Below are 16,595 nucleotides of genomic sequence, written 5' to 3'. Positions count from 1 at the left end.
AAGCCTTCGTGGAAACCAACAACATGGTAACAGAGGACGCTATACAACATGATAACGAGGCAGCAACACAACGCATGCGCACTCGGAATGTGAACCAAAATGGCGGACACGGAAGGGGAAGATGAAAAGCCTTTAAAACTTCCCCAAGAACAAGATGTCAAAGAAGAAAAACAAGAGGATCTACCGCCCCGCGGGAGGCTAGACAGACAGCGCTCATATAGCACTGTTAGCCTGGCCGCCAGGTCTAAACTCGCATCGCTTATTGAGCTTGCAAACGAAGCAACCGAGGGTGGACACGCTGACAATAAGAAGGTTGCCGATCAAGTGTTCGATTCGGTTGGTATTATTGTTTACAAACAATAGTAAATTTTATAAAACCCATCGGAATATATACATAGGATGGCCAGGCTGGCGGCTTCTACTCCAGATTTTCTTGATTTTTTTTTCTTGCGGCGTCTTGAAAATTTCTTTTCTAGTTTCAAAAATAAAAAAAAACAAGGCATCGCATTTACGTGAAAATGAGGTATAATTACACGAAAAGTCATTTGCAGCCTACAAGTTTTGCTTTCTCCCGCTGAATCACGCCTTTCCGTTCTTAGCTTGTAGGTGGAAATTTCGATCTCGAGAGAAGGTTCATCGTACAAGACCCGGCTGATTTAGTGATTGTATTGGAGCTACTTGAACATAGCAATGACTCGCTAAAGGTAGGTAACGAGTATAAATGTGCAATTTCAAAGTTATATGCGCCAAAAAATTTTTCGTAACGATGTTGGCGCCAAACCCATTTGTATAGATGCATAAGATGCAAAACTAGAAGCGGAAAACGCATTACTCGAACGATTTCTTTCCATTCGATTCCTTGTTTGTACAAAGCGGGCGTCAATTGGAAGGGTGCTATATATAGCTTAATAACCTTTCGCATTTCCCTTCAAAAATCTTAATTCAATTATGAGAATTCTGTCTTATTTCAACGAATACCTCCGTTTTGACAGGCATAAAGTATAAAACACGAGGTATAAAATGTGAAGAAATGAGCATCTTCACACTCGGTGGGCCATTAGTATTAGTAAATCACTTTTATAGCTTTTGTCTAGCCTAAAAAGTTTTCAGGTTGTGGCTTTTAGTGGTTAAATGATTAAAGGATACATCACTAGAAATAATTTGCCAGCTTGAAAGGTCTCTCTCTTTTTATGAGATACATTTTTTTTTCAGAATTACACCTGTAATTTTAATTTATTCACAGCAATTACATTTGTTTAAGATTGTAGAGTTTATCCATATTTGCATATGCCTCTACACATATTATCAGTTTTTCAATCTACTTGAAAGGAAGTTGAGCAAACAAATGCCAGCTACATTTTTTTTTCACTTTTTAGCTTAACTTTAAAGATAACCCTTGCTTACCTCAATTGTATTTTTATATTTACTTTGCTTTATTAGTTAGAAATCAAGGTGCAAGATTCTATTGTTGTTGATTTGGTATTTTTATACAATTAACTACACTTATTGAACAAGGATAATTTAAATATTTCAAAATCATTTATGGAAAACGTTTGCTTGATTTCATAATAACCTTATGACGAAAATTGTATATAGAAATGGAAAAAATATTTAAAAAGTTATGTCTTGGTATATTGTATTGTAGATGACAATGAAATAATTATTTCTTATTTTTGAACTCAGGAAAAATGAATATTATATAGCAATGCGAAGAATATTAAAGAAATGTTTGTCTTATATATTGTGTGGTATATTGTATTTTAGAGACATAATGAAACCTTCATTTCGAACAAGTAAAGAAGTTTGATTAATGATTTTCTAGGAGGCCATGTATGCTTGATTTGGACATAAACTATCTATTTTTCTAAATCATAAAGATGTCCATGTCTTTAATATGTATGTAGTAACAAGATGTTCTTGATAGGCAGAGTTTTGGTATTTCAGTGTGTCCACCATAACAGGGTATAACAGGGTATCTGTTATAACTAGATTTCAATAATAGCAGGGTGGTATCAGTATTTAGATGTCTCATGATATTAAGGTGGCTGTAGTGGGTAGATGTTTCTGGTGTTTAAATTAGACTGTCTTAAGAGGAGCAGACCATTGAAATTTAAAAAGGAATGTTGCACCTTAAGATTCACTTTGGTATGCTTGTGTTTCAGGTTGAAATTCTTGGAGTGCTCATAGCAATTCTGCGAAAGAGTATACCAAATCTGCAAGCTGCTACAAAAACTGGTTTGATTGAGAGGGTTCTGGTTAGACTATCCAATGAGACAGAAATTGTTGCCCGTAAGTAAGATTCTACATTGATTTGCATATTATTCAAAGCTTACAATTTCATCTGCAACTTATTAAAAAATATATGAAAATTTATATGGATTGCTTTAAACTGTTACTTAATCAAAATTTGCAATCATGGACAAGGTGCCATAGACAGCTTTTTATGGTATGCTCTATGCTTCACCCCTAAAGCTAAATATGCCCTGCACTTTAGTACATTCTTTACATTTAAAATCATATTACCATATTTACCCGCGTAAAAGCCACACTAATGTCAAAGCTACACTGTGAGCAAAAAGCTGAGAATGATTGCCTTTGCCGAGGAAAACGGAAATAGTGAGGTCATTTCCCAAGTGTGAAATCTCCAACAAGCTTGATGTCACCGAGGACGAGATTACTTACAAGAAGAGTGATGTTGAGTCCAGTGATGCGGGTTTGGACAACTCATTTATGTGTGCACTCTTTGCGTCAGACTCTGAGTTGGAATTCGAAGGTTTCCTACTTTGAACACTAAACAGTCTTTTCATTATATTGAGGTGTATTGTTTATATTTGTGTGTTAGATAACAATAATTCCTGTATAGATAAATTAATGTATATAGCATGAAATATTGATAATTACTGTGAATAAATTGATTATGGAAACACTTTGGTTTTATTGAATTGTTCACTAACCAACCGCAAATTTGCTTTTGGTATAATTTCTTTCTGGAATTGCTGTAGCGTGAAAATATTTGAATTTTTGACTATTTTTTACTATTTTGAGCTCAAAATTCGGGGTGTGGCTTATATGCTGGTGCCTCTTATACGCGGGTAAATACGGTAGTGTTTTGTTTTCTGTTAGCCCTAAGACACTTTTCAGGGGTACCAGATCCTCTGTCCCCTTGAACCCATTGTCCCATTGTTTGACATTATTATCTATTGACCTATTTCAGATAAACTTGTAGAGCTGCTTGGAGTTTTGTCTAGTTACAGCATCACTGTTAAAGAACTGAAGAAATTATTGGCTTCCTTACAAGGATCTGATGAAAACTGGGTAGGAATTTTATGTTTTGATATATATCATTATCATCACTTCTTAATCACAACAGCAGCAGTAAATAGTATTATTAAAAAGCATCATCATCATCATCATCACTTTGCACCCCCCATTCCCCTTGTCATCATGTTTGAAAATGGCATAATGAGGAATTTTACAATATGTTTTCATATGCTGTAGCCTCGTCATGCCATCAAAGTTCTTAAAGTGTTAAAATTGATGCTAGAGAAGCATGGCCCTGATGTCTACTTCAACTTCACGGGCCAACCTGAGGCTGTGAGTACATGTTACTTATTGTGTGGACAACATGGAAGTGTTATTCAAGAGTTCATATAATGTGGGTTACTCTCATTTTTAAGGCAATCACCCTCCCACCCATTTCCAAGTGGCCGCTGCAGAATGGCTTCACATTCTCAACATGGGTGTGTCTTGATACCTCACATCTCTCCAATGCTGAGACATGCAAACCATACCTGTACTGGTAAGTATAATTGAGTGAAATAGTTGAATGAACATGGTTATATTTGTGGCTATACAATGATCTGGACTGATCTGGTTGATGGCCTGAGTGCTGCTGTATTGTCTTTTACAACTGAGTTCCATGTTTCGCTTCCCTTGCAGACACAAGTTCATATTTAAAGTTTTTCATTTTTCTCCAGGTTTTGTGGTTTTACTCTCTCCACACAATAAAAGCAACATCCAATGGTCAGACATGGATTTCATGGTGTCTAAGACCTTAGCTAGAAATCTTTGCAAGCACCAGATATTTCTTTTATTTGCTTCAGGGGAAGAAATTTTTTTTATATGTCTTTTGTAAATTCCTGGGCCCGGTTCCTGAAAAGAGGATTAGCGCTAATCCAGGCATAAATCTGCTCTAATCTGGGCATAAATTTAAACCAGGATTAAATCGCGTTCCTGAAAGCGGGAATAGCGCTAATCTAGGCATAAAATCGGCATAACTTTATACCACCTAGCGAGGAGGGTATAGCTCGCTAATCCGGGAATAAAAGTCGGGCAACAAACAAAATGGCGGACATGTTATTGTTTGGTAATCTTGCAGGAAGGCCTGCTCAACCGCGTCGGTTTCGTCATTTCCGCACAGAATTAGATGATTACTATAATGATAAAAATGTAAAGTCGAGGTTCCGTTTCAATAGCGATTCTATTCGCTATATTGTGGACTTACTTTCACCACAATTAGCGAGGGGCACAAAGCGAAACCATGCACTGAGTCCGACCTTGCAAGTTCTTGTTGCTCTTCGGTACTTTGCCTCAGGTAATTTTCTTGAGGTTATAGGGGACACATTTGGACTTCCAAAGTCTACAGTATCACGGTGTATTACTGACGTTTCAAAAGCACTTGTTGCCAACAAAGAAGAATTCATTGCTTGGCCTAGCGACGAGGAAAAAAGACAAATCAAAGAGGCGTTTTTCGCAAAAAAAGGGTTTCCTGGAGTGATAGGCTGCATCGACGGCACTCATGTTCGCATTCAAGGACCTCCCAGGAACGAGAACGACTTCGTAAATTGGAAAGGATTCCATTCAATCAACGTTCAAGCCATTTGTGACAACAAAGGTGAGTAAAGATTCATAATAAACAAGGGTAGTGGTTGTGGGGGGTGGGGGTGGGACCAATTAGTGAACTTTTTGGGGTATATCAGCCCCCTGTAAGTAAATCAGATCCACATTCTCCCTAATAAGTCCACCCTTTCTAAATTACGAACTGAATTTTCTCAAACAAATAATCACAGCTACTGTATTTTATACTGTATTATTAATTATCCACGATCAAAGAATACTGTCAAATGAACTATCTTTTACAATATTTGTTTTCTGTCATCTCATCAAACAAATGAAAAATATCTTTTGTAATAAATATTTTTTAATTTTTTTTTTCCACTCTTAGGGCTATTCACCAATGTTGTAGCCAAATGGCCTGGGAATGCCCATGATTCTTTCATTTTTCAAGACAGTGGAATACACGACAAGCTGCAGCTGGAGCACAAGAGCGTCGAAGATGGTGTTCTTATTGGTGATAGTGGGTATGGATGCAAGCCCTTTCTAATGACCCCTTTCCCTCACCCTGAAACCCCAAAACAAGAGGCCTACAATGAAGCACTGGGAAAGACAAGGGTGAAGATTGAACAGACATTTGGCATATTTAAGCGGAGATTCCATCTCATGCATACAGAGATCAGGGTGGATCCCTCAAAGGCAACCCTGCTAATAGGGGCTTGTGCGGTTTTGCACAACATTGCTATTATAAGAAATGATGTTTATAATCCTCCCCGTGGGGTTGTCTTTGAGGATGATCAGCCAGAGGTACCCCCCTATGAGGGACCAGAGGATGGGCTAAGGATCAGGGAGTACATTTGCCAGAATTATTTTTAATATTTTTTTAATGTATTTAATACTTTATTAGAATGATGGACTACTTTTACAAGTTTGTATGTCAAAGAATGCTTCTTATAATAAAAAAAATACCCATATGACTGAAAGATTGGGTACTATAAGATTTTAAAGATTGTAAATTTAAGACTATAAGATTGTAAATTTCTAAAGAACATGAATTATAATGGAGGGAAATTAACAAAAAGACCATTTTTCCTTTTCTTTTAAAAAAAAAGAAACAGACAAAATATAATTTAGATAAAACTTAGGCGACACCTGTAAATTTACAGTCAATTTATGGCGTTAGGCTTAATACATTATTAATAAAAGATGAAATTCTATCTGCAAATTCCATCAAAAGCTTTGAAAAAAGATTGCATTTTCAAATGCAATACTCACTAAGGATTCTTGCCGGCATGTGTAAGGGAGTTGGAAGTTAGGGACCATGGTAAGCTGTACTATCGTGTCAAAACTTTAAATACTGTAAAACTGCTGCAAATGTGTGCAAGTCCAAAAATACTAGGTTCAAACATCCCAAGAAATTGGCTATCAATAATCGATAAAAAAGGCAACACTTCTTTGTCGAAATAGCATAGTGTTCTGATCATGATTTTTTACCAAGAGTAATGGCAAATTAATATTCATTGATTTTCAAACAATTGAATTTTGAATTACTTTTAGGATGTTGCTCAGATTAGAGCTAACCTAAAACCAAAATCAAACTCACTTTGAGTTAACAGGGAGTTTGAATTATCCTAGTTCAAATGTCAGTAGCAAATTCACAGCTGGCCCAGGAATGACTCTGTAAGGTTACCTTATCTTTTGATTAGATTTGAGTACAGACTCTACTCCCTAAACCCTAATCTTCCAGTTGTCACGGCTCTGAGCATGTGACGTCATGTGCGCTATGGCGGCTGTCTTTTGATTTTGTTTGGAAGTGTAAAAGGCATGTATCAAGCAAAGAGCAGATATTTTGACTGAACATGTGCTGTGGGCATTTTTGTGGCAAAATATGGCTTTCGAGTAAAAGATAAGCTTGCTACCACTTCAAACCCTAATTTCTCACTGTGTCATGAAGGTATTTGGCTCTCAAATTATTCTAGAGTATACATTGAGCGTTTGCATTGACTTTGCCTGCGATTTGAACATTTATGATAACTTTTATCTGCACCGATCATGACACAAAGTAAGCCCGAAGAGTTCTAAATAGATTCAATGCTAGCCAAAAAATATGTTTTAAAATGACTTCAGATATTCTTGTTGACTGTACAGTTTACGTATTATTGTCATTGTTTTTGAAGTATTTTTTAAGGCTTTTATTCATTATTTTTAAATGGAAGATGTCATCCTGTGAAGTGTCTTGTAGACTTCACTCTCTTGGAGACTTTACTTTATATTTACACTTGCTTGTTTGATTTTCATTGCCATGCCATTCTGACTAGATCCGTCAACATTATTTTAAAACTTAAAAAAAGAAATCCAGATTACAATTTTCACTAGCCGAAAGCAATGCACTGAGTCTCTTTGAAATCCAAACATGGCTAACTTGCCCGAAATAGCCTCAAGCATGACATCATTGCTCAGAGCCTATATCCCAAACCCTAAGAATACTATTCCAAACAGCTTGTAAAAAAATCTAAAGAGTTAAAGGTCTTGAGAATTAGACATTTTCAAGACCCTTAACTCTTGAGCTAATTTCTCCTTCTTCATTATTATATACTCTTTCTGCAGTTGGAGAGTTTCACACTGCAGGGTAAGTAAATCATCTGCAGTGTACCTTTTCTTTCTCTTATTACTCTTAGGGACAGGGGCTTCAGCAAGGACAGCAATAGTCGGCTCTTCTACAATATCATCAAATGCAATTGTGGGGAACTCATCACCCACTACATCTTCTGATGTTTCCAGCAGTTCTTGGTAGATATTTTCTCCTACAGTAATAAAGTAAGACATCAGAGTAGCACACACATTGAATTTAGAGAGAAATGCATTTACAGCGTCACCAGTAAAACCGTGAAAAGCAGAAATGCATGGAATGCATTTTTTTTTCAACAAATAGTAGTATGAGTCTGTTGAATTCTCACTTCTGATTCATCACAAGACAATAAACATTCTGCTCAGGCGTTCCAGCCTTACTGGTTGTGCTTTAAATCAAGTCAGACAACAGCAACAAGGAAAATCATGAATTCATGCCCGGTGTGTTCAATCGATAGAACCAATAATCTACATTAATTGATTCTAGTCGACAAAATTAATTAAATGCATCGGCAATCAATCATAATCAATAGCAAAAAAATTTGGAGGTCAATTGATATTTATCGATTTTTCAATTGAGATTTCTTCATTGATGACGTTTGAATAAACTACACATTCCATACAGACAAAATATGACACAGCATTCTTAAAAAAAGGTCTTTGTAGAAAAAAGAGTGTGTAAAGATGTATTTCTCTTAGGAATCACCATTGCACAGTTTCCCTCCAGCAATTCTAGCTACGTGCCTGGATTGTCAAATATTTAGTGCTTCATGTTTTTGGAATTTTGAAGATCACAGATTTTGTTGGCAAGACTATAGGTGCAAGAAGGGAAGTTCAGTGCTTCACTATATGCTTATATAATTAGGAAACTCCTTGCAAAATGCGAAATCAGGGTGAGAAAATGTTTCATATAATACAGCAAGTGAAAGGGTTTCTCAAGTGAAGCTTTCGATTTGTGGCACAATTAGAAGTCTATCTTTTGAAAATTCCTGATGTAATCGATATATTTGACAGACTAATGCAGGGTTGTTTGAGTATAAATTATTATCGAACTTCCAATCCAATCGATATCAATTCATTTAGGTTATCAACCAATTTCAATTTAAGGACTGGTCTTTTGATAAGATATGTTTGGAAATATCGCCTGAAGTTGAGGCCTTCATGTCAAAATACAAAAAGGGACTTCATATAAGGATAGCTCAAACTACATGATTGGCATTAACTTATCTAAACACTACAATCAACAGCAAAACTGGTAGAACAAGAGAAATTAATCTTCATTTTTTTTCGAAGGTGTGTCGTTATGTCGTTATGTAAGGTTATGTAAGAGTAGCATGAAAAGTCATGCTTCGGTATGTAGAATTATGTAATATCTATTGTTAGTAGTTGACATAAGTCAACAGTGTTATAAAACAAACACCCAAATGTTTATCAGTTGTTGTATTTGATTATAGTTATGCTGAAAATTAAAAGGAAAATATTTTTCGTTCGGACGAACTGGTGAGGTAGAATGAAACGTTCATTTCACAGTAGAGAAAACCACTTGTTACTGTGTTTTGCCAAAAAGTTCCTATATCCCTGCATAAACAGATGACTTCACTTAATGCTTTTAAGGATTATAATACGTGTTCAACTATTAGCAGAGGAATACTTATCTTTCGGGACGTGTGTCTTACAGAGACAGGCGATATATTAGATTTTCTTTGTGATGTTTGGAGATTTTGCTTCGTTCTACCCCCGTTTGTAATGTTATACAAACATGGCTGTGTGAAATTCCGACAGGCGTTGCGCGTAGAGTAACGTGACATAATCACATGACTGTATCATGAATATGAATAATATTCAAAACACAAATAATACCTGTCTCGAACCCTCCTTCGATCCCGGAGAACCCCGGCGTGTTGTCATAAACCTCCACTATTTGCTTGCTTATTTCGGAGGGCTCCTTCGGCGGCGGACCCCCGCCAGTCTGCCGCTTTCCCTTCTTGGCAACGGAGTATTCTTTTTTTGCCACGCTGAACAGCGCCTTCCATTTAACCCTGACCTCTTCCACAGTGCGGTAAGCCACACCCACGGCATTTACCTTTGCGGTGATGTCCAACCACACTTTCTGCTTCATTTGGTTTGTAAGGTTGTTAGTAAACTTAGACTGCAATATGTCTTTTTTGGTCTCAACGCTCTCGGTGATGACGTTTAACTCTCTTTGAGAAAAATTTGGCTTTCGCTTTCGCTTGTCTGGTTTTGTATCCTCCACGGTGCTATTTTGTGACATTTTTAGTTGTTTTTTTAAGCGTGCCTTTTGGAAATTTTCCGAGGAAATCAACGTTTGTTTACACAGGTTTCCCGCAAATAAAAAGAAAAAAAACGCGCGCGCGTTGCCGTATTTTCCCGCCAAAACTGGTTTTCCACTCGCTAATCTAGGGATTAAACATTTATGCTGGGAATAGCTATTCCCGGCATAACTTGTGCTTTCAGGAACCGATATTTATGCCCGGAATAGCTATGCCTAGCATAGTGGATTTATGCCTAGAATAGCGCTTAATCCGGGCATAAGCTAATCCTCTTTTCAGGAACCGGCCCAGCTATGTGTGGCCTTGTCCCTGGGTGAGCTATTTATGGCCTTGTCCCTGTGTGAGCTATGTGTGGCCTTGTCCCTGGGTGAGCTATGTGTGGCCTTGTCCCTGGGTGAGCTATGTGTGGCCTTGTCCCTGGGTGAGCTATTTATGGCCTTGTCCCTGTGTGAGCTATGTGTGGCCTTGTCCCTGGGTGGGCTATGTGTGGCCTTGTCCCTGGGTGAGCTATGTGTGGCCTTGTCCCTGTGTGAGCTATGTGTGGCCTTGTCCCTGTGTGAGCTATGTGTGGCCTTGTCCCTGTGTGAGCTATGTGTGGCCTTGTCCCTGGGTGAGCTATGTGTGGCCTTGTCCCTGGGTGAGCTATGTGTGGCCTTGTCCCTGGGTGGGCTATGTGTGGTCTTGTCCCTGGGTGAGCTATGTGTGGCCTTGTCCCTGTGTGAGCTATGTGTGGCCTTGTCCCTGGGTGAGCTATGTGTGGCCTTGTCCCTGGGTGAGCTATGCGTGGCCTTGTCCCTGTGTGAGCTATGTGTGGCCTTGTCCCTGGATGAGCTATGTGTGGCCTTGTCCCTGGGTGAGCTATTTATGGCCTTGTCCCTGTGTGAGCTATGTGTGGCCTTGTCCCTGGGTGAGCTATGTGTGGCCTTGCCCCTGTGTGAGCTATGTGTGGCCTTGTCCCTGTGTGAGCTATCTGTGGCCTTGTCCCTGGGTGAGCTATGTGTAGCCTTGTCCCTGGGTGGGCTATGTGTGGCCTTGTCCCTGGGTGAGCTATGTGTGGCCTTGTCCCTGGGTGAGCTATGTGTGGCCTTGTCCCTGGGTGAGCTATGTGTGGCCTTGCCCCTGGGTGAGCTATGTGTGGCCTTGCTCCTGGATGAGCTATGTGTGGCCTTGTCCCTGGGTGAGCTATGTGTGGCCTTGTCCCTGGGTGAGCTATGTGTGGCCTTGTCCCTGTGTAAGCTATGTGTAGCCTTGCCCCTGTGTGAGCTATGTGTAGCCTTGCCCCTGTGTGAGCTATTTATGGCCTTGTCCCTGGGTGAGCTATGTGTGGCCTTGCCCCTGGGTAAGCTATGTGTGGCCTTGCCCCTGTGTGAGCTATGTGTGGCCTTGTCCCTGTGTGAGCTATCTGTGGCCTTGTCCCTGGGTGAACTATGTGTAGCCTTGTCCCTGGGTGGGCTATGTGTGGCCTTGTCCCTGGGTGAGCTATGTGTGGCCTTGTCCCTGTGTGAGCTATGTGTGGCATTGTCCCTGTGTAAGCTATGTGTGGCCTTGTCCCTGGGTGAGCTATGTATGGCCTTGTCCCTGTGTAAGCTATGTGTAGCCTTGCCCCTGGGTGAGCTATGTATGGCCTTGTCCCTGTGTAAGCTATGTGTAGCCTTGTCCCTGGGTGGGCTATGTGTGGCCTTGTCCCTGGGTGGGCTATGTGTGGCCTTGTCCCTGGGTGAGCTATGTGTGGCCTTGTCCCTGGGTGAGCTATGTGTGGCCTTGTCCCTGGGTGAGCTATGTGTGGCCTTGCCCCTGGGTGAGCTATGTGTGGCCTTGCCCCTGGATGAGCTATGTGTGGCCTTGTCCCTGGGTGAGCTATGTGTGGCCTTGTCCCTGGGTGAGCTATGTGTGGCCTTGTCCCTGTGTAAGCTATGTGTAGCCTTGCCCCTGTGTGAGCTATGTGTGGCCTTGCCCCTGTGTGAGCTATTTATGGCCTTGTCCCTGGGTGAGCTATGTGTGGCCTTGTCCCTGTGTAAGCTATGTGTAGCCTTGCCCCTGTGTGAGCTATGTGTGGCCTTGTCCCTGGGTGAGCTATGTGTGGCCTTGCCCCTGGGTAAGCTATGTGTGGCCTTGCCCCTGTGTGAGCTATGTGTGGCCTTGTCCCTGTGTGAGCTATCTGTGGCCTTGTCCCTGGGTGAACTATGTGTAGCCTTGTCCTTGGGTGAGCTATGTGTAGCCTTGTCCCTGGGTGGGCTATGTGTGGCCTTGTCCCTGGGTGAGCTATGTGTGGCCTTGTCCCTGGGTGAGCTATGTGTGGCCTTGTCCCTGTGTGAGCTATGTGTGGCCTTGCCCCTGTGTGAGCTATGTGTGGCCTTGTCCCTGGGTGAGCTATGTGTGGCCTTGTCCCTGTGTAAGCTATGTGTAGCCTTGCCCCTGTGTGAGCTATGTGTGGCCTTGCCCCTGTGTGAGCTATTTATGGCCTTGTCCCTGGGTGAGCTATGTGTGGCCTTGCCCCTGTGTGAGCTATGTGTGGCCTTGTCCCTGGGTGAGCTATGTGTGGCCTTGCCCCTGTGTGAGCTATGTATGGCCTTGTCCCTGTGTGAGCTATGTGTGGCCTTGTCCCTGTGTGAGCTATGTGTAGCCTTGTCCCTGGGTGAGCTATGTGTGGCCTTGTCCCTGGGTGAGCTATGTGTGGCCTTGTCCCTGGGTGAGCTATGTGTGGCCTTGCCCCTGGGTGAGCTATGTGTGGCCTTGTCCCTGGGTGAGCTATGTGTAGCCTTGTCCCTGGGTGAGCTATGTGTAGCCTTGTCCCTGGGTGAGCTATGTGTGGCCTTGTCCCTGTGTGAGCTATGTGTGGCCTTGTCCCTGGGTGAGCTATGTGTAGCCTTGTCCCTGGGTGAGCTATGTGTGGCCTTGTCCCTGGGTGAGCTATGTGTGGCCTTGCCCCTGTGTGAGCTATGTGTGGCCTTGTCCCTGTGTGAGGTATGTGTGGCCTTGTCCCTGGGTGAGCTATGTGTAGCCTTGTCCCTGGATGAGCTATGTGTGGCCTTGTCCCTGGGTGGGCTATGTATGGCCTTGTCCCTGTGTAAGCTATGTGTAGCCTTGCCCCTGGGTGAGCTATGTGTGGCCTTGTCCCTGGGTGAGCTATGTGTGGCCTTGCCCCTGGGTGAGCTATGTGTGGCCTTGTCCCTGGGTGAGCTATGTGTAGCCTTGTCCCTGGGTGAGCTATGTGTAGCCTTGTCCCTGTGTAAGCTATGTGTAGCCTTGCCCCTGTGTAAGCTATGTGTGGCCTTGTCCCTGGGTGAGCTATGTGTGGCCTTGCCCCTGGGTGAGCTATGTGTGGCCTTGCCCCTGGATGAGCTATGTGTGGCCTTGTCCCTGGGTGAGCTATGTGTGGCCTTGTCCCTGGGTGAGCTATGTGTAGCCTTGTCCCTGGGTGAGCTATGTGTGGCCTTGCCCCTGGGTGAGCTATGTGTGGCCTTGTCCCTGGGTGAGCTATGTGTAGCCTTGTCCCTGGGTGAGCTATGTGTAGCCTTGTCCCTGGGTGAGCTATGTGTGGCCTTGTCCCTGTGTGAGCTATGTGTGGCCTTGTCCCTGGGTGAGCTATGTGTAGCCTTGTCCCTGGGTGAGCTATGTGTGGCCTTGTCCCTGGGTGAGCTATGTGTGGCCTTGCCCCTGTGTGAGCTATGTGTGGCCTTGTCCCTGTGTGAGCTATGTGTGGCCTTGTCCCTGGGTGAGCTATGTGTAGCCTTGTCCCTGGATGAGCTATGTGTGGCCTTGTCCCTGGGTGGGCTATGTATGGCCTTGTCCCTGTGTAAGCTATGTGTGGCCTTGCCCCTGGGTGAGCTATGTGTGGCCTTGCCCCTGTGTGAGCTATGTATGGCCTTGCCCCTGTGTGAGCTATGTATGGCCTTGCCCCTGTGTGAGCTATGTGTGGCCTTGTCCCTGGGTGAGCTATGTGTGGCCTTGTCCCTGGGTGAGCTATGTATGGCCTTGTCCCTGGGTGAGCTATGTGTGGCCTTGTCCCTGGGTGATCTATGTGTGGCCTTGTCCCTGGGTGAGCTATGTATGGCCTTGTCCCTGTGTGAGCTATGTATGGCCTTGTCCCTGGGTGAGCTATGTGTGGCATTGTCCCTGTGTAAGCTATGTATGGCCTTGTCCCTGGGTGAGCTATGTATGGCCTTGTCCCTGGGTGAGCTATGTGTAGCCTTGTCCATGTGTGAGCTATGTATGGCCTTGTCCCTGGGTGAGCTATGTGTGGCCTTGTCCATGTGTGAGCTATGTGTGGCCTTGTCCCTGGGTGAGCTATGTGTGGCATTGTCCCTGTGTAAGCTATGTATGGCCTTGTCCCTGGGTGAGCTATGTATGGCCTTGTCCCTGGGTGAGCTATGTGTAGCCTTGTCCATGTGTGAGCTATGTATGGCCTTGTCCCTGGGTGAGCTATGTGTGGCCTTGTCCATGTGTGAGCTATGTATGGCCTTGTCCCTGGGTGAGCTATGTATGGCCTTGTCCCTGGGTGAGCTATGTATGGCCTTGTCCCTGGGTGAGCTATGTATGGCCTTGCCCCTGGGTGAGCTATGTGTGGCCTTGTCCCTGGGTGAGCTATGTGTGGCCTTGTCCCTGTGTAAGCTATGTGTGGCCTTGTCCCTGGGTGAGCTATGTGTGGCATTGTCCCTGTGTAAGCTATGTATGGCCTTGTCCCTGGGTGAGCTATGTATGGCCTTGTCCCTGGGTGAGCTATGTGTAGCCTTGTCCATGTGTGAGCTATGTATGGCCTTGTCCCTGGGTGAGCTATGTGTGGCCTTGTCCATGTGTGAGCTATGTGTGGCCTTGTCCCTGGGTGAGCTATGTGTAGCCTTGTCCATGTGTGAGCTATGTATGGCCTTGTCCCTGGGTGAGCTATGTGTGGCCTTGTCCCTGGGTGAGCTATGTGTGGCCTTGCCCCTGGGTGAGCTATGTGTGGCCTTGCCCCTGGGTGAGCTATGTGTGGCCTTGTCCCTGGGTGAGCTATGTGTGGCCTTGGAGTCTGCTTAAGTGTCCTTCTCATACCTTTGACTTTAGCACACGTGTCTCGTAATTCTGTATTATAGCTGCAACGATGGTATCAGATTCATTTTTTCAACAGGAAAGGGGTAATAAGAAAAGCCTGTGTTAGACCCAGTGGTTGGCCACAGTTTAATCCGAGGTCGGGCTGACTGGGTGTCATGTTTCTTTCTAGTTTCCGCACTGGCAAAGGTCTTGGCTACTCCGCACATTTCTCTGGCCCAATGCTTGTTCTTGAGGCAGCAGTGAAAGCCGGCAAGAAAGACAACAAGACCTACACTCATCTTGTCAAGTTTGACTTTCAGCCTCAGAAGGTGAAATGACTGTCTGAGAATGAAACCGTGTTTCAGGGTATTATGTTTTATAACAATACTTATATTACTGGGTATCATGGCCTTAAAACAATGACAAAAGATCAATTTTGCTACGAATCTTCCAAAAAATGCATCGTGCACGGTTCGCTAGCCCAACGTCTCTTTTTGGATACAGACACCATTTGGACCAATTACATCGTCCTTAGTAATCGTGCTCATATTAAACAGGTTAAGATTTTAAAAAAAGTCTAAGCCATTTTTCATCAGGACTTTGGAAATCTGTTCATAATAACAAGGTGCCCTTCAACCAAGCCAACCCGCACAACACCGAATCGCACAAAACATCCATTTCCATCGGTTAATTCAAGCGAGCAACTGAAATACTATAGTTATAGAATCAACTATAGTTAACCAAGCATCGGACTTCAATCATGCCTAGTTGTTTTTAGTTTTCCTTGCAAATAGAATTGCAAATTTTCAAATGTAGGAGTGGTTGACATTTTCTAGTGGGTGTCCTTGCAGGGACTGTAGTTGTTTATAAGTTTTTCTTAATCGTTCTCTTGCAGTGGTACATGGTGACCGTGGTACACGCTTACAACCGTTTCCGGTCAAGTGAAGTGCGGTGTTTTGTAAACGGCAAGCTGGTATCATCCGGGGACTTGACTCTTCTCAGTACGCACGAGGTTGGTGTACGCAATGTCACGTGAAGTCTTGTACGCTATGTCACGTGAGGTCTTGTACGCTATGTCACGTGGGGTCTTGTACGCTATGTCACGTGAGGTCTTGTACGCTGTCACGTGACTCTTCTCAGTACGCACGAGGTTGGTGTACGCCATGTCACGTGAAGTCTTGTACGCTATGTCACGTGAGGTCTTGTACGCTATGTCATGTGAGAACTTGTCACCAATAACAAATATGTAACAATTTGGCGAAAGTTGCGACAACTGTGGGTAAACGCGATAATAGGGTATTTAAGTTGCGACAACTGTGGGTAAACGCGATAATAGAGTATTTATAATAGAGTAATTATACACGAGTACGTGTTGTCCGCGAGAAATAGACAAACGCCTATGTAGAGAACAATGAGAAAAATCCACAAATGAAAATCATGTGGAATTGTAAGAAAACATTAGCAATTCGCGCTAATGCTAAAAGATGGCACGTAATAAATTGGATTTGTGAGAAAACAATGAGCAATTTGCGCTAATGCTAAAAGAACGCGCGTAATCAATTGGAATTGTGATAAAACAATGAGCAATACCCGCTAATGACAAAAGAACGCGCGTAATCAATTGGAATTGTGAGAAAACAATGAGCAATTTGCGCTAATGACAAAAGAACGCGCGTAATCAATTGGAATGGTGATAAAACAATGAGCAATACCCGCTAATGCCAAAAGAACGCGCGTAATCAATTGGAATTGTGAGAAAACAATGAGCAATACCCGCTAATGCCAAAAGAACGCGCGTTATCAATTGGATTTGTGAGAAAACAATGAGCAATG

At 42.9% G+C, this 16,595-nt stretch overlaps 3 protein-coding genes across 5 annotated transcripts in view; 2 read left to right on the top strand and 1 right to left on the bottom strand.

The window, feature by feature from the left end:
- The first annotated feature begins 54 nt into the window (after nt 1–54).
- The window catches only part of LOC5513525 (neurobeachin-like), a 76,219-nt gene continuing 59,678 nt past the window's right edge, over nt 55–16,595 (top strand). The window contains exons 1-8 of one of the 2 annotated variants that reach the window (XM_048733726.1): nt 55–336; nt 600–704; nt 2,163–2,289; nt 3,215–3,315; nt 3,499–3,594; nt 3,678–3,799; nt 14,953–15,091; nt 15,658–15,774. In XM_048733726.1, the coding sequence (XP_048589683.1) occupies nt 100–336; nt 600–704; nt 2,163–2,289; nt 3,215–3,315; nt 3,499–3,594; nt 3,678–3,799; nt 14,953–15,091; nt 15,658–15,774 (1,044 nt within the window). In that variant the 5' untranslated portion in view covers nt 55–99. Of the gene's footprint in view, nt 337–599; nt 705–2,162; nt 2,290–3,214; nt 3,316–3,498; nt 3,595–3,677; nt 3,800–14,952; nt 15,092–15,657; nt 15,775–15,883; nt 15,913–16,595 lie in introns of those variants that run through there. The other variant, XM_048733729.1, reaches the window with a different exon arrangement.
- On the top strand, nt 4,037–7,175 carry LOC116618890 (putative nuclease HARBI1). Its single transcript, XM_032383061.2, has 2 exons — nt 4,037–4,894; nt 5,225–7,175. The coding sequence occupies exons 1-2, from the start codon at nt 4,345–4,347 to the stop codon at nt 5,707–5,709; spliced, it is 1,035 nt and encodes a 344-aa protein (XP_032238952.1). The 5' UTR covers nt 4,037–4,344; the 3' UTR covers nt 5,710–7,175.
- On the bottom strand, nt 7,002–9,970 carry LOC116618895 (myb/SANT-like DNA-binding domain-containing protein 4). Of its 2 annotated transcripts, XM_048733734.1 has the most exons (3): nt 9,322–9,970; nt 7,487–7,637; nt 7,002–7,173 (listed from the first exon to the last, which is right to left on the bottom strand). In XM_048733734.1, exons 1-3 carry the CDS (start codon nt 9,731–9,733, stop codon nt 7,128–7,130), a joined length of 609 nt encoding a protein of 202 aa, XP_048589691.1. In that variant the 5' UTR covers nt 9,734–9,970; the 3' UTR covers nt 7,002–7,127. The 2 variants fall into 2 exon arrangements, with proteins under 2 accessions (XP_048589691.1, XP_048589690.1); XM_048733733.1 differs by having other exon boundaries at nt 7,002–7,637; nt 9,322–9,748.

This window comes from Nematostella vectensis, chromosome 10 (genome assembly GCF_932526225.1).
Source record: "Nematostella vectensis chromosome 10, jaNemVect1.1, whole genome shotgun sequence".
NCBI lineage: Eukaryota > Metazoa > Cnidaria > Anthozoa > Actiniaria > Edwardsiidae > Nematostella > Nematostella vectensis.
Note: the sequence above shows the minus strand (reverse complement) of the source record. Positions and strands in the feature narration are given on the sequence as shown.

Bases quoted from the DNA above. Each gene is read 5' to 3' on its own strand.
- LOC116618890 (XM_032383061.2), top strand. From the start codon at position 4,345: ATGGCGGACATGTTATTGTTTGGTAATCTTGCAGGAAGGCCTGCTCAA. The intron at 4,895-5,224 runs GTGAGTAAAGAT...TTCCACTCTTAG, and splicing joins AGCCATTTGTGACAACAAAG to GGCTATTCACCAATGTTGTA.
- LOC116618895 (XM_048733733.1), bottom strand. From the start codon at position 9,733: ATGTCACAAAATAGCACCGTGGAGGATACAAAACCAGACAAGCGAAAG. The intron at 7,638-9,321 runs GTATTATTTGTG...TTATTACTGTAG, and splicing joins CGAAGGAGGGTTCGAGACAG to GAGAAAATATCTACCAAGAA.